This window comes from Pipistrellus kuhlii, unplaced genomic scaffold, assembly GCF_014108245.1.
Source record: "Pipistrellus kuhlii isolate mPipKuh1 unplaced genomic scaffold, mPipKuh1.p scaffold_m20_p_33, whole genome shotgun sequence".
NCBI lineage: Eukaryota > Metazoa > Chordata > Mammalia > Chiroptera > Vespertilionidae > Pipistrellus > Pipistrellus kuhlii.
This window is the reverse complement of record NW_023425533.1, coordinates 4618647-4634599: the sequence shown is the minus strand read 5'-3', so window position 1 is coordinate 4634599 and position 15953 is coordinate 4618647. Positions and strand designations below refer to the sequence as shown.

General features: G+C 47.2%; 1 protein-coding gene across 10 annotated transcripts in view; it reads left to right on the top strand.

The window, feature by feature from the left end:
- TSC22D3 (TSC22 domain family member 3) overlaps nt 1–14049 on the top strand; it is a 63231-nt gene extending 49182 nt beyond the window's left edge. For 7 of the 10 annotated variants that reach the window (XM_045570473.1, XM_045570471.1, XM_036460788.2 and 4 more), the window contains exons 3-4: nt 11322–11373; nt 12530–14049. In XM_045570473.1, coding sequence (XP_045426429.1) covers nt 11322–11373; nt 12530–12760 — 283 coding nt within the window. In that variant the 3' untranslated portion in view covers nt 12761–14049. Of the gene's footprint in view, nt 1–6308; nt 10596–10836; nt 10953–11321; nt 11374–12529 lie in introns of those variants that run through there. The other 3 variants (XM_036460787.2, XM_045570475.1, XM_045570476.1) reach the window with 3 other exon arrangements.
- Nucleotides 14050–15953: the final 1904 nt, after the last annotated feature.

Sequence of the window (15953 nt, the reverse complement as noted above, 5' to 3'; positions counted from 1 at the left end):
GATTGCCATAATCCTCCAGTTTGGAAAAAATGCAGTTTCTGTGAAGTGCAACAAAACAAGGTATACCTGTACTTTCTATCTAAGGGCTCAGGACCAGCTCATGGGCCAAGCCCATTATTGCAGCAGTGTATTGTTGGAGAGATCACTTAGTGACATAACGGATGCCTCTGAATTATCTCCCCAATGTGCTCAGGCCCCAATACTCTAAGATGTCCAAGTATTTTCTGTGAAGCTCACTTCTTCTCAACTGTTGAGCTAGTAACTGCCTATACTTGGCCATTCCTTAGTTTCTATATTTACTTTAGTTCTTCTGCAATTCTGTCAATAAATTCCACGGTATAATTAGTTTTAGCAAATAACAGGATGTCAGAACTGTTGACCAGGATTCATTACTTTGCTCTTAGAGCTCTATCCCAGGACATAGGGGCCAGTGTTCCTCTTATTTTTTAAGGTGTATGTCAGGAAGCATTTCTCAGGCAGGCTCACCGTGCTCTGTTCAGTCTATAGACCTTTAAGGCTGCTGTGTTGCCACAGCTCTGCCCATGAAAACCTGGGACCTTCTGTCTTTGCTTGGTGGTACAATGATTTTTGTAAGTATAATTTAAAAAATCAATTCAAATACTTTGTATTTTCCATTTTTGTGCTTTACCCTTATAGTCTTGCTGTGGCCTTCAAAAGAAGTCTTTACTTAGTAAGGTGGCTTCAGGACTTAACATTCATTTTGTAAAGAAGAGGGTAGGGGCTATATTTTAGGTTGGGACTAAGAATTTTCATGCTTTGGATAAAAAATGTCTTCTCCTTCCAAACCCTGCCCCCAATATGGCTTGTTTCAAGGAGCAAGAGAAGAGGTTAAAAGGGTCAATCTGTTCCTGACAGGCAATCAGGAAGTCCAGGCCTTGGTAGAACCTTAGACTTTGTTTATTTAGCCCCAAACCTAGCAGACAGTATAAATTAAACATAAAAATAAAATAAAATAACAAAACATAGGATGGATGTGTACCACAGAAAACAGTGAATTTATCCTCTGCTTCCCCCCTGGGAGAGGGGAGTTTGTGAGCAGTGGGGCTTCCTGGCCAGGGAGGCACTCATGAGTCATAGGATGGGGTGAGGATGGCAAGGGGGAGGAGCACAAGGCTTGGATCAGGGTGGGGATGGGCATGTTGGCAAGTCTCCATAGTCAGCTCCAGCAGGCTTCTGAGGGGGAATGAATCCTGCCTCCAGTCAATCTCTGAATGGACCAATGTTTGATGGGATGGTGACAGCCTAGGGCTGCAGGAGAGCTGGCATTTGTAGAAGGTAGGCAGGGCTGATTAACTGACCAAACTGTGCAGTTGGAGAAAAATCAACCCCATCCCTGTTCTCTCTCTGTACCTGGGTTCTTCTTTCTATTATACCCTCCCTGTGATGTCTGCCCCCATGTCCCCAGCCTCTCAGGCTAAGAATTCCAATCAACAGCTGTGAAATATCTTAGAAAGCAATCTGTTCCTCATAACAGAGAGGCAAATATTGCTAAAGACTGATTTATAAATCAGAGCAGCTTTGGATTTTCCTACTAAAAGCAGTTCTCATTCATGTTCTGATCAAGTTTTCAGGAGTGATAGGAAAAGAGAGGGCTGAACAGATATTAGGCCGAGGATATGCTGAACCCTATCATGGGGCGTTATGCAAAGTGGGTCTTGGTGATTCTCACCTTTAGACCAGTGGTTCCCAAAAGCAGTTCCATGGGCTGAGACCAGAAGAGCTGCATCCATATAATCTAAAAATACCCTTCCCTAGCCACCGACTTATTCCACCAAAATTTCTAGGGTTGGAGCCCAGGACATCTGTATTTTCCACAAGCTCTACTGGTCAATCTTAATGTTAAGAAACCCATGTCTTTCCCTCCACACAGTCCAGTCATTTTGTAATCCTGATTGGCCACTGATCACTCTTGAAAGTAATATGATAATTTAATTCATACTTAAGTGTTTGTAAATAATAGTGGCAGAATGTGGCACTTTCCCAGGGTTTTTTGCATTGGAAATTTTTTTTCTAATTCCTCAAAGTGTAAAGAACTCCATTAGAATCTTGGATGGTAATGTTTGTAGGCACTGTCATCGTCAGGCCGGGAAGACAGCTTGGACTAAGAGGAATTTATCACGGTGCCCTTCAAATCACACTTCTCAGGTAGCCAGTCACATATGGCATCTACGGACTGACTCAAGTTAGTAGTCCTCACAAGGGGTCTGTGGGAATCATTTCTTAGCTCTTCACCTGCTTCATTGTGCACAAATGGTACTTACTTTTATTTCTCCTTCATTTTATTGTACGATAGACATCTTTGAAAACTATGAACCTGGCAGCACCAGGGCTTATGTTTCTGGTATATAGTTTAAGGCTACAAGTTGGTTCTTCTTGTATCCGCCTGACTGCCACTTGATGCTTCCCTTAAGACCCTGTCACCTGTGACTCCTGCACAGCACACAGGCAGCTCTGGACCTCAGAGAGCAGAAGCCATGGCTTTTGATAATTATAGGCTTGTCTAGAGTGTCCTGCTTTGCAATCTTGCCATGCTTGTTGCTTTACTACCCCTTTCAGATCATGGGGAAGCTGGCAACAGGAGAGGGAGAGGAGGGAGGGAGGGAGGAAAGAGGAAGAGAGAGGGGGGAAAGAAGGAGTGAATTATGCCCTTCTGCTTGCCTATCTCTGTGAATTAGAATTTGCAAAAGGCTGAGAGGGTGTTTGCATAAATGTGTGTGTACTTCCGTACTTCTCTTTCTTCCTGATAAGGTGTGTATATTCCTTGTCAGCAATTCTTAAACTGGCTGAGAGGCCTTCCTTAACCCCTCCCAGAACTTCTTTGAGTTCCCTGGCCCCGTTCCCATGGCCTGGGGGCCCTGCCCAGAGAGAAGTTTGCCTTGTTTCTCTACTTTCTGTTCTGGGAGTGGTGTGTCCCCTGCCCTCTTCTGCCACTGCTGCCAGGTAGGCTGCCTTCTCTTCATCCAGGAAGCCTCAGGTGGGGTGAGGTGTTTGTGGCTGAAGAGTCAGGGGTCCTTTGCAATTGCAGAGCCCTCTTCACAAGTCATAGGGTGTCCCACAGCAGAGGATCAAGGAGCTACCTTAAATGAGCCCGTGGTGAATAGCTCTTCTGTGAGGTACATGAGGGCCTCAGGCACACAATGTGAGAATCTGGGGAGGCTCATAATGCTTACCCATCATGGCCCAGGAGCTGAGTGCCTGAAAAGGCTAGCATTATTACTGTGGTTTTGTTCCCCAGGAACCTGCACCACTTCAAAGGTGCATTCTATAGTGGAGCCCACAGTGGAGCCAGGTGCACCACCTCAGAGTCCCTGGCCTCTTCATAGGCCCTTGTCTGCTGGCCTCACACCCCCAAATGATATCCTCCTGGTTCTTATCTTCCAAGCATTGCCAATGACCCAGAGTCCTGCACGTACCACTGAAAGTAACTTTGGCAACTGCCAGGAAAAAAAATGGTTTAGAATTTTGACTCTTGGGACTGCTCTAAAGAGCAGAAGAGATGTAGAGACTAGTGGAAGGCTGGTACAGACGAGCGTGGAATGGCCATGTTCTTGCTGCTTTCTTTCCCACCCCTTGGGGAAGATGCAGTGGGCCAGGATTCCCAGTGGGTGGACCATGATGAGGCCTGTTTGTCTACTTGAAAATGCTTGCCACTCTGGGAGAGTAAGGTGCAACAAGGGTAAGACTGAGAGGAACTGGCAAAAGAAGGAAGGCCAAGAAGGTTGGCAGGTAGAGGTAACCCCCACACTAACCACAGACACCCCCTTCTCAGAAGGAAGGAACTGGTAACTCAGAGAACAAAGATCTGTGCCTTCCTCCTTTCCTTTACAAATCCCAGGGGTTAAGAAATGGAATCACCCCTGGGGAACAACCAAATGTGGTGGGCACCAGGACAGATGCCTCAAATTCCTTCTTTATCATGTTAATTGTTCCTGCACTCACCTGAGTATACATCCATCATTTTACTTTTTATCCAATCCCAGGAGTTTCCCACCGCTTTGCTTTCTCCCGCCTCCTTACTCCATCACCAATGAATTTCATGTAACTCACCTATGTCCCTCCTTTGATTTCAGTGTATAAATAGAGAAATGTAACCCGCCATTCTTCGGAGCATTATCTCAATCCGTTGAGGTTTTGCTTCCCAGCAATTGTCGACAGTTTTGGCTCAAATAAACTCATTAAAAAATTCTTAAAAAAAAAAGAAAAGAAATGGAATCAAAGTGGCACTTTGGTATCAGAGTATCAGAGTATCAGAGAAGCTGTAGGTCCCAGAGCAACTCCAAGCTTTGTGGCTGCTGTGCTACCCCAATCTAGATGGGCACAGGCCAAAAGGCAGGTGGAAAGGAAAGAAAAAAGAAAGAAAGAAAGAAACATGCCCAATTCTGAGAATGAGGTGATGCCCAAGGATGGCAGTGATGTCGGCCCTCCTATACCCCATGCAACCCTCCAGAGCACCCTTCAGCTCTGGGCTTTGTCCTGAAGCAAACATTTCACTGAGACCTAACAGTAGGAAGACATTTGAAGTGGCCATAGGTCCAGGGTACTCTGGAAGGAAACACAATTTTTTTTTTTTACTGTACTACCTGTTTTTTAAAAATTTCTCTGACACATGCCTTGCACTTTGAACAGGCTTTCAAGCAACTTCGAATTGAACTGAACTGAACTGAACTGAACTGAACTGAATTGAATTGAATTGAATTGAATTGAATTGGATGATAATGGCAACTAGTATGGGAAGCAGAGAGGAGAAAGAGATTCCATTTGCTGACGTTAATTTTATAATCTCTTTTTTAGGAATACAATCTCTTTTTACTTCATACTTGTGGATGGGTAATGGAAATGAGAAAAGAGAGGGCTTGAAAAATTATGGAAGTAAATTTTCCCAGCTGCAAGACAAAGGGGAAGGGAGACAGGCATAAATATTGACACAAGGTTCATGAAACGTAAGATCCACTGGATAACACTGTCAATACTTCCAGTCTTGCTGAGAAACCAGGACAAACCGCTTCCACCCATAGTTAGTTAGCTACCAAAGTTGGGGTGATGCAGGTGATTTGACAAGAGTGCTTTTTGATTTCTCAGACTGAGGGTAAGTGGAATAGAACACCTTGTCAAAATGAGTTTTGGTTTTGCCTGTCATCCCCAATGTCACTCAAGGGATTATTTGTGAAACTCACATGGGATCCTGTCTAGGGGGGAACTGAAAGGCACAATTCATTGCTCCTGCCCTCATTTAATGCCAGAGCTTGGCCCAAATTGGTTACTACAGTTGCTTTTCCAAGAGCATGTGTCCATCTCCATCAGGACTCTCCTTGAGCTCCTACCATCACCTTTACCATCTGTGTCCGCAACCTCTTCTCCATTTTCCTGTCCCAAAAAGTCGGGATTCTGGGCCATGGCCATGCAGGGATATTAACAAAAGTTAGATCAGATAATAGATAGCTTCCACTTACTGCAAAATCTGACACAGCTATTTTGGACAGAGGAATTTTCTGGTGTGCTGAGGGTTCAGCAGAAAACCTTTTGGGTTCTTCCTACTTCTCATTCATCCCCCCACCTGCCCTTGTTTGAAAATCTTTCTACAGGGACACAGAGGATAAGGTAATTTCTCTGTCACTATCTTTCCTTCTTGCCTCCCTCCTTCTGGAGTCTGGGGATTTTCCATGAAGCCAAAGTCACGATGTAAGTTGCAGCGCCCTTCATCTCTATAGTCTTCCACACTGGAGTGGAAACAGAGGGGAAGAGGGAAGAGAGAAGCAAGGACAGATTTAAGGGTGGCATTTCATCCTCCTTATTCCCCCAGCCTCTTTAAAAAAGGGGGACAAGTAAGTAATTAGAAGTAGACAGACCTTGCTCCGGAAGGGGGTTTCTGTGGAAGAGTAAATGGGAGGGCTGTTTTGCAGCCGTTCCCTGTCCCATTAACTGTTCTAACGCTCCTGTGCTCAATATCTTTTTTATTTCATTTTCCAGTTCCTAACCCAGTATTTGCTTTGTGGCTTGTCCTGCACCTCTTTCATCGTGTCTTTTTCCACTTCTCCTGACACTAGACCCTGTGTTTTGCTGGCAACATTGCTGAATCTTTGGGTGGAACATTCCCTGTAGAAAATAAGGAAGACTTGCCTATAAATAGTTTCCTTTGGGCTGCATGGTACACAATGCTTCAAGTGTGACAAAAAGGGAAGTGAGATGTTCCCCCTCATCGCCACCCCCAACCTACCACCCCCACCCTGAGTCTGCTTCCCACCTCTTGGCAGCTTGCTGAGATCCTGCCCACGGGTTCTGCAGTCCAGACTGTCCAGTCTCCGTCCCACTGTCCTCTGGGAACCAGAAGTAGGAAGGGCTCTTGTCCTAGAGAGTCTGGCTTTGAAGTGGAACAGACCAGAGGGAATAATAAGATACTTCTTCCAGCTCAAAGTTGGCGTGCAGGGCCTCCTGAAATGGAGGAAGTCGCCTCCGTCCTCATTATGCCAACTTCCATCTAGAAGGCTGTCCCTGAGAGAGGGAGGGTCAGTTATATCTGTTTACTAGGTAATTGCAGAATCCCATGGCTGTAGGGCAATAACTGAGAGCCGGCAGAGGACCTGGCTCATAAGCTAAGTGCTCTTGCTGTGCTGGTTCAGCCTACCTTGTAAATGTAGGATGGGAGAAAGGGATTTTGGAAACTTTTACATAAAGTTGTTGGGCTATTGAATTCATAATCCACTATTTTCTGCCTGGGGCCTACCTCAAAGCCCATAGGACACAAGGACTGCTGAGAGCCTCAGGGATCAGCACTTGACTCAGAAAAGTTAGATCAGATAATAGATATCTCACATGGCAAGCTTCCACTTACTGCAAAATCTGACACAGCTATTTTGGACAGAGGAATTTTCTGGTGTGCTGAGGGTTCAGCAGAAAACCTTTTGGGTTCTTCCTACTTCTCATCCATCCCCCCACCTGCCCTTATTTGAAAATCTTTCTACAGGGATACTTATGTCTGTGTTTTCCCTTAGCAAGTCCTGGGGTCCTGGGATACAGCCACTGTTGGATAAGGGAGGATTATAAAGTGCCAACTCACTTGGCTGGTGACAGGCGAATCAAAAGTGTAGAGGGGATATGAGATTGGCTGAGTGTGGGCTGAACCTAGGACATCCTTTCAAAGTTGATTTTTAAACTAAATCCTTGACATGAGCTTGTTTTCTTATCATTGGCTTCATTCTCTTAAAATCTGAGCACAGCAAGAATAGAAATAAAGGGAGTTAATTAGGGTGCAATTCATGGGGCCCTAGGAACTGGATGTTAGACTGAACTGTGCAGATTACTCCAAGACACCACACATTATTTGGGATATTGTATACCCCAGGACTACATATTCCATTCTGCAAGCCACCTGGTTGGATTAATGTTTTCAATTCCCCAGACAGAGAGAGCTTTCTTTGATGGCTGTGTAGCTGCCTTTCAAAATGATGTGGATAAGCACAGCCCTCATATTTTAAAAAAATTGGACACTTTTGATATTTTTCCTGTCCCCTGATACTGCCCTCTCCTGCCACGAGTGCCAGAAAAACTGGCTGTGCTCACAGAGCTCAAAGTCAGGCTCTGGACCGCTCTCTAATACTGCTGCTGGAGTCCCAGGGCATTTCTCCTGCCCCTCACCCTTTCTTACGTCTCACCACTTTCCTCGCACCTCCAAACCAACCCCCAGCTACCTGGAATTACTCATTCAACAAACCTATCCCTGCCTCATAAGTAAATGTAGTAGGAACAAGGTCTCTAAGTCAGGGCTCTGCAATTTACTAGCTGTACTATCTTGGGCAAGGAAGGCTCTCAGACCCTCATCGCCATAGTTTCTTTTCATTGTAAAATGGTGACAGTGCCTACTCTGCAGGGTTTGTGGCATATCCAGACAGTGTCTGGCCCATAGATGCTGCTGCTCAGTTATACTAGCTGTTATTGTCAGTGGGTCTCAAACTCAGCTTATTTTTAATTGAAGTATAATTAATGTATAATTCAAATACAGCCTAGCTAGCAAACTTAACCTCTTTCCTTTTTCCTCCCCAAACTACCTGGATTTCTCTACCTCCATCTCAATGTAAGGGAGTCCCCGCTAAAGGAGCTGTTTTTTCTTCTGTCCTGTGTCCTCGTCCTGGTGGTGTTTTTTTGTGTGTGTGTGTTTTTTTCCTGCCAACATAGCTTATTTATCTCTCCCTTTTCATCTCTCCCTTGGAATCTTGGGGTGAGTAGCAACAGTTAGTTTAGGAAAAATTTACAAACTGATGAAAAGTCAATTCACAGACTCTTTCTGGATTAAGAAAGCTCTATGTAACACAGAAGACAGACTAATATATCAGAAAATTCATTCCAATATCAATTAAGCTCATGATTTAAGAGGTTGTTTTCCTTAGCTAATGTTCTTAATGACTTATAAATATAGTCTGGACTTTGTTCTGCCTACTACACAAGGTTCTAAGTGCAAACACCATGTTCAGACAGCTTGTGACCTAACTGTAACATAATATCCTGAGTCTGGGATTGTCTCCCACCTAAACTGAGGTGAAGAAATACACCATCTCTGGCTAGTGTAGTAGGTTTACTTGAATAATTCTATTTCTCATCCTGTTGCAAACAGAATGGCCCTTGTGCACATACTATGCCACTAGTCGGGTCCAATGGGAGCCCCACGTCATAGTAAATTATATTGGCTATTTTGTGACATCTGTCCTGGCAGCCTGGAGAAAATAAAGGCCTTCAGACTGTGCTTCCTGGGATGGGGGGTTGACAAGGATGTCAGTGCCAGGCACCTGGTTAGGAGAAATATCCTGAAGCAAATAATAATTACCTTTTTTGCTGATAAGAGTCCCAGTATTTTTCCAACAGCAAGATTGCATTAAGGTATTTCCTTGGACCACAGCCTGAGTCACAAACTGATACATGACTATTGGCCCTAACCTCAATCAAACTATTGTATGTATGGTGGAACTCAATGTTCTCCTTATGGCCCTGAGTTGTTGTAAATAATATTCTCAGTTGCATTACCTGTTCTTGTTCTGTCCTGGTTACTTCTTCTGACTGCAATTCTGTGTGTGTCCACAAGGTGGCCTCGCTTAGGAAAGAGCTGGAGAAAAGGACCTCAAGCCTCTGATGTCTCTTTTTTTTTTTTTTTTTAAGATTGAGCCTGAAAAGATGAAAATAAAGTTTGATGGGAACATATATACCTCTTAGTAGGCAACAATAAACTCATTTACCTTGTGACTTGGAATTTGTGCCTGAAGTGCCCTCTAATCCTATGTATGGCTGGACCCATCACAGGTGTTTTCCTGGATGGTTTGTGCATATAGTCTTGGTTTGTAGTTTTGCTGTCTGTCCTTTTCTGTTTATAGGAAAGTAACAGAATATTGTTTTTAAAAATATGAACATGAAATCATGGATAATGTTGAATGTTGAATGCAGAATAGGGTGTGGAAACCAAAGAGAAAAAGTCTGGCATCTTGTGGTCATTCCAGTGTCCACTCCCCTACCATTTCCTCTCGCATCCTCTGTCACCCAACTGGTTTCCAGGTGCTCCCTGTACATGTTTCCCTCCTACTCATCTGAGCTCCTGGACACTTTCTCCTCCACACAGGCAAATTAGCATGCACAGATTAGCTCAGATGTGCGCACACATCCCATGCATGTCACATTTAGGTCACAAGCTGTCTGTGCACGTGTCGGTACACAGACAGGCATATCCAGAGGAGGAGCTGAGTGGATAGGTGCTAGCGTTGGTGCAGGTCAGCAAGCCCACTGGTTGAAGGGACATGCGGGTGACAAACTATGTGGGAAAAAGAGAGACTGAGAAGGCAGGCAATGGGAAGAAGGCAAGGCTCCTCGTGGTTAGGGTGGGTGCCTAGGGAGTGTGGTGTGTGATAGCATTGCAAAGCCTTGGGGATATCCTGGCTGACCCCTGAAGAAGAGTTTTTAAAACCAGCACCGCCCTCTACTGCACGCTTTCTATCTACTGTTAGGGCATTTGTATTAATTTCTCTAAGAAATCAGTTCCAATTTGGTTTTTACTGATCTCCAGAACCCTCGTTGGAGATGCCAGTTGGCACAAGAAAGTGCTGAACTGTTTACAGTCCCAGCCTCAGGTTCAGGGAGCGGATGTGGTTTCACTGGGCCACAAAGCCCCGTACACAACTCATTTGCATGACTCCTGACGCCATGTGACGCAGCCGGCTCCTCCTATATAAAGAAGCAGGAGCCGAAATATCTCCGAGTCTGGGTTGGACTAGCGGCCGTGGAGTTTGTGACACCCTAGGTGACACCCATCGAGCCACTTCCCTTCAAGTCCGGAGTGCTTGCCTGGCTTTAGGTCCTCTCGGCGGCAGCATTTGCCCCACTCCTAGCCCCAGGGTCAGCCGCCCAGAGTCCAGGTCCCAGCGGCGCGCCAGCAGCTCCTCTGACAGCCCAGCCGCCCCAGCTCCCTGCAGCCCAGCCATGAACACCGAAATGTATCAGACCCCCATGGAGGTGGCTGTCTATCAGCTGCACAATTTCAACATCTCCTTCTTCTCTTCCCTGCTTGGAGGAGATGTGGTTTCCGTTAAGCTGGATAACAGGTAAACTACTGGCCGAAGCTCCCTAGCGGGCACCGGCGGAAGCTGAGCTGAGAGCGGGATCTCGGAGCTGGCTGCGCGTTAGTCCCGGTTCCCCGCGGTGCAGCATCCTGGGAAGGGGCGGGGGTGGGTATGCGGAGGGGGGTTGTCACTGCCGCGCCGGGATCCGCCTTTGGTGCGTCCCTGCGGCCCCTGCGCCCCTGCGTCGTGAGAACAGCTGCTGCAGCGGGAGCCTGAGGCTGAGAGGCGGCGAGCAGGGCTGGGCAGGGGGCTGGCTGTGCTCTGGGCGCCACTGGGGAGCAGGCCGGAAGCTTCCAAGCCCAGGAGGAATTCCTAGCTAGCTTCGGAGCTCGGAGCTCGGTAGGTTTACTTGGGACCTTCTGGGTCAGAGCCTAAAGGGCCCTACGGCAGGGAACTCCAGGGGTCGCACGCCCCATTGTTTGCCTGTCGCCCAAGCTAGCGAACCGGCCATGCTGGTCCATGTGCCCCAGGACCCGAGCGCGGCTGCAGGCTGAGCTCTGGGCGGTGGCGGCAGGGAAACAGCCTGGGTGGGGAGGTGCAGCTTCCTGCAGTGGCCAAGACGGACCTGGGGACAAAGTGCCCGTAAATTCGGACCAGGGAAGCAGGACAGAAGAGCTGGGGCGGATGGAGGACTTTGGCCACAGCTACCAGGTACTCAAAGTGGAAAGGAGGTGGTTAACACGGTTGCTTTGCTTTTTGTCTTGACAGTGCCTCTGGAGCCAGTGTGGTGGCCTTAGACAACAAGATTGAGCAGGCCATGGTGAGTGGCATCACTGCGTCATTCCCATCCCCAGACCTAGCTGCTGCTTATATAACTGGGCATGACTGAGGGGGGTGGGTGCAAAAGCCATTAGCCAAGAAACCAACCGCCTGCCTTCTATCCCCTTGCAGGTCTTAAATAGAGTCCCATTAGCTTGGCACCTTTGAGGGCATTTCCAGTCTACCCTCCTGGATGGGCCCCTTCCTTTCTTCCTTTCTCACCCATCCTGGTTCTTTGTAGCAGTCTCTGGCTCCCTCCTAGGCCCACTGCAGGGCAATGAGCTCAGACACTTATATTTATTCTGCATCTCGCATTTGGCAGGAACCGGAGCTCATTGGATGCTGCAGCCGCACTGCAGTGCCTCTGCAGAGTCTGGGTTGGGGTCAGGAGTTGGGAGGGGACAGGAAACAAAGCACCCCACTCCTCACCCCTCCCTTTACCAGGCAGAGATCATACACCACCTAGCAGTCATAAGGGCTGCAGGGGGTTAAGGCGTTCAGTTAGAAACCACTTAATTGTGCCCTGGAGCCTAATGACACAGTTCCAGGACCCTAGTGTAGTAATCAAATTCAGAGAGGATACAGCAATCAGGTACTTTTCCCCAGGGCAAGTGTCTTGTCACATCAGACTTTTGGACAACTGCAATTCAGTGTGCTGGGTCATGTGGAGAGGAGGAGACTCCAAAATTGCCACTTTTATTGTCTTGGAGAAGATGCATAAAGCAACAAACAAAAACAACAGTGTGGGGTACATTGAAGGTCCTCCCTGGGATCTGGGCCAGTAGCCAGAACTTATGTGGAAATGGGGATATAGCCAACCACCAGCAACCAGCAGAATTCTCACCCAAAATGCTCCTAAGCAGCCAGCTTTGAAAGTCATTAGAAACTTGCAGGAGGGATACTGTGTGGCTCAAAACTGGGCTCCCAAATCAGGAGTTGCCTTGATCATGCAGGTCTCCTAAGCAAGCATTTAGGTGCTTTGGAGAAGGGTGCGAGAAGAATAGGGCTGCAGGGCCAGCGCGCTGAGGGGTTGCTGAAGGAAGGTTGGAGGTAGGTGGCATAACAGACAGCACAGGCACCTTGATGGCAAGATGAAAGTGCTGTTGAGGAGCCATGATGGCTAACAAATGGCTTTGTTGTGATTTCCTCTGTGACAGGATCTGGTGAAGAATCATCTGATGTATGCTGTGAGAGAGGAGGTGGAGATCCTGAAGGAGCAGATCCGAGAGCTGGTGGAGAAGAACTCCCAGCTGGAGCGTGAGAACACCCTCTTGAAGACTCTGGCCAGCCCAGAGCAGCTGGAGAAGTTCCAGTCCTGTCTGAGCCCTGAAGAGCCAGCTCCTGAAGCCTCACAATTACCTGAGGCCCCTGATGGTTCTGCAGTGTAAGTGGCTCTGTCCTCAGGGTGGGCAGAGCCACTAAACTTGCTCTACCTAGTTCTTCCCAGTTTGTTTTTGGCTCCCCAAGCGTCATCTCACGTGGAGAACTTTACACCTAGCATAGCTGGTGCCAAGAGATGTCCCAAGGACATGGCCACCTGGGTCCACTCCAGTGACAGACCCCTGACAAAGAGCAGGTCTTTGGAGGCTGAGTTGCCTGGGGCCTCGTCACCCCCAGGCAGTGAGCCTCTAATGCCACCACGCCCTGGGGGCTCCCAGGGCCCGGGCAACTTTGCTGTGACTGGCAAAGGAGAAAGGTAGTTTGATATGTGATGCCAGTTTGCTCCTGAAAGTATAAGGGGATCTGCTTTTCATTTCCATGGACATCTTTAACAGCTTCACCTGACAACGACTGTTCCTATGAAGAAGCCACTTGTGTTTGAAGCAGAGGCACCCTCTCTCTTATCCCCTGCCTCGCCAAAGCAGGGCCACAGATGGGAGAGATTGAGCCAAGTCAGCCTTCTGTCGGTTAATATGGTATAATGCATGGCTTTGTGCACAGCCCAGTGTGGGATTACAGCTTTGGGATGACTGCCTACAAAGTTCTGTTTGGTTAGTAATGGCATAGTTTTTCTATATAGCCATACATGCGTATATATACCCATAGGGCTAGATCTATATCTTAGTGTAGTGATGTATACATATATACATACACCTACATTTTGAAGGGCCTAAACAGCTTTGGGAGTATTGACCAGTTCCTTATCTCTTAAGGCTAATTCTTTGACTGTGTTCATTTACCAAATTGATCCAGTTTGTCCTTTAGGTTAAGTAAGACTAAAAAGTAAAAGCAGGGAGAGGGCCAGTCTCTGAATGTGGCCACAGATGCCTTGCTGCTGCAATCCTTGCCCTCTGAAGACATGTGAGGTCCTCTTTTGAATGCCAAACCCACCATTCACTGGTGCTGACTACATAGAATGGGGTTGAGAAAAGATCAGCTGGGACTTCACATTGTTATTCAAAACCTTTTTTAAATGTTTGTGGAAAACTTTCAAGTGAAGAGAACAATTGGCTTGCTGGTGTCCTTTTGTGGACAAGGGATAAACAAGGCAATGGCTTTGACGTGATGGTGCCTAGGTGATGTGCTCAGGGGGCTTGTCTCTAGGATGTTCTGTGGCAGTGAATACTTTCCACTTTCTGACACCTTATCCTGATGTATGTCTCCAGGATTTGGATTTTGATTTCTCAAATGTAGCTTGAAATTTCAATAAACTTTGCTCTTTTTTTCTAAAAATAAACCTGGTGTCTGACTGAGTATAAATGGAGTGGGTGGTAAAGGCCCCTCATGTTTGGGAGCACAGCTTTCCTGATTCACTAATCATCATGAGCATCTCCTAAATGGCAGGCCAATGCTACCTCCATGATCCTGTGCAACTAACACGATACCCACATTGTATTGATGAGGAAGCTGAGATTTAGCCAATTTAAGTGCCTTGTCCAAAGTCACACAGCTGCTATGGTAAATTGGGACTCAACCCCACTCCATCCCTCTCTGTCCTGCTCCTGCTTTCATATAACATCTTTAAAGTGAGTAGCAAGGTGACTACTAAAACACAACCTCAGCTAGAGGGATAACCTGGGAGGGATAATATCTCAAAAGGCCTAAAAGAAAAGGGTAGGTTATACACGTGAGTAAGAAGAAAGGAACCAAATGAACATTAGTAAGCTTCTTCCCTCTTCTGAAAACATCAGGATCATTTGATGCATTCACCTTAATACCAATCTACATGAGACCCTTCACATTGGCAGAAGAGCTAAGAGGACCTTAGAAAAGGAAACAGAATGCAGGTGGTAGCCAAGGAAAGATGTTCTCAGTCCCTGCTGCTTCACTTGTCACTGCTGGAAGTTTGCTTACGAGTTGCATGTGCAGGACCAAGTCTAAGGATCCTGACTCCAGCTTCCCTCCTCTGACTCTCTTTGAAGTTCATCCTCACCCATCTCCTTTTCCCCGGCCCCATGTCTCGGGCATCCAGAGTCCTGCCATTTCTCTGAGAGCCCTCCAGTGAGCATTTGGTGTCCACCACAACCTCACCAGGACCCTGAGCTGTGTTCTAGGCTCAACGTGTTCTCAGCAGAGGCTATCACCCCTATTTGATCGACCAATTCAATCTTAGTGTCCTATAGCATATTCTACAGGCCCGGTGCACAAAATTCGCACATGGGGGGGGGGGTGTCCCTCAGTCCAGCCCACACCTTCTCCAATCTGGGACCCCTCAAGGGATGTCGACTGCTCGTTTAGGCCTGATCCCAGTAGGATCAGACCTAAACGGGCAGTCAGACATCCCTCTCACAATCCAGGACTCCTGGCTCCCAACTGCTCACCTGCCTGGCTTCCTAATTGCCCCTAACTACTTCTGCATGCCAGCCTGATCACCTCCTAATGGATCCCCTGCCAGCCTGATTGCCCCTAGCTGCCCTCCCTTGCTGGCCTGGTCCCTCCCAAACTGCCCTTCCCTGCAGACCCAGTCACCCCCAACTTCCCTCCCCTGCAGGCCTGGGTCCCCCCCAACTGCCCTTCCCTGCAGGCCTGGTCACCCCCAACTTCCCTGCTCTGCCAGCCTGGTCACCCCTCACTGCCTTCCCCTACAGGCTTGGTGGCCCCCAATTGCCCTCCCCTGCTGGCCATCTTGTGGTCATCTTGTGTCCACATGGGGGCAGCCACCTTGTGTGTTGGAGTGACAGTCAATTTGCATATTACTCTTTTATTAGATAGGATACCTAATCCTTTGCCACTTGAAATTGACCACACTCCTTGATTTTCCTGTACCACAAACCTCAAATATCAAGATGTCTTGGGCCCCTCCTTTGTGCCAATCATAGCCTAAATATACTCAAAATGCCATGCTTCCTTTGCTGTAAAGCTTATACATGTTGGCCTGTTCTGTCCTAATGACCAAAACTCTTCTTCAGAACTTTACAAACCCGTGCTTGGTGGCCTCTCAAATCCCAATTTTAGCAGCTGCTCCTAATCATTCTGTTCATGATGCTAACTTCATTGTCTACAATTTGGTCATGGTTTTCAGATTTCACAGCTGCTAAAATGAATACAAACTTTGGATCAGTCAGTTACCCCCAACCTTGACTGTTTCCCCCCGACCCCGATAACCCCCTTCCCTCCTTTCAAGATGAGCTGAGGGACCTT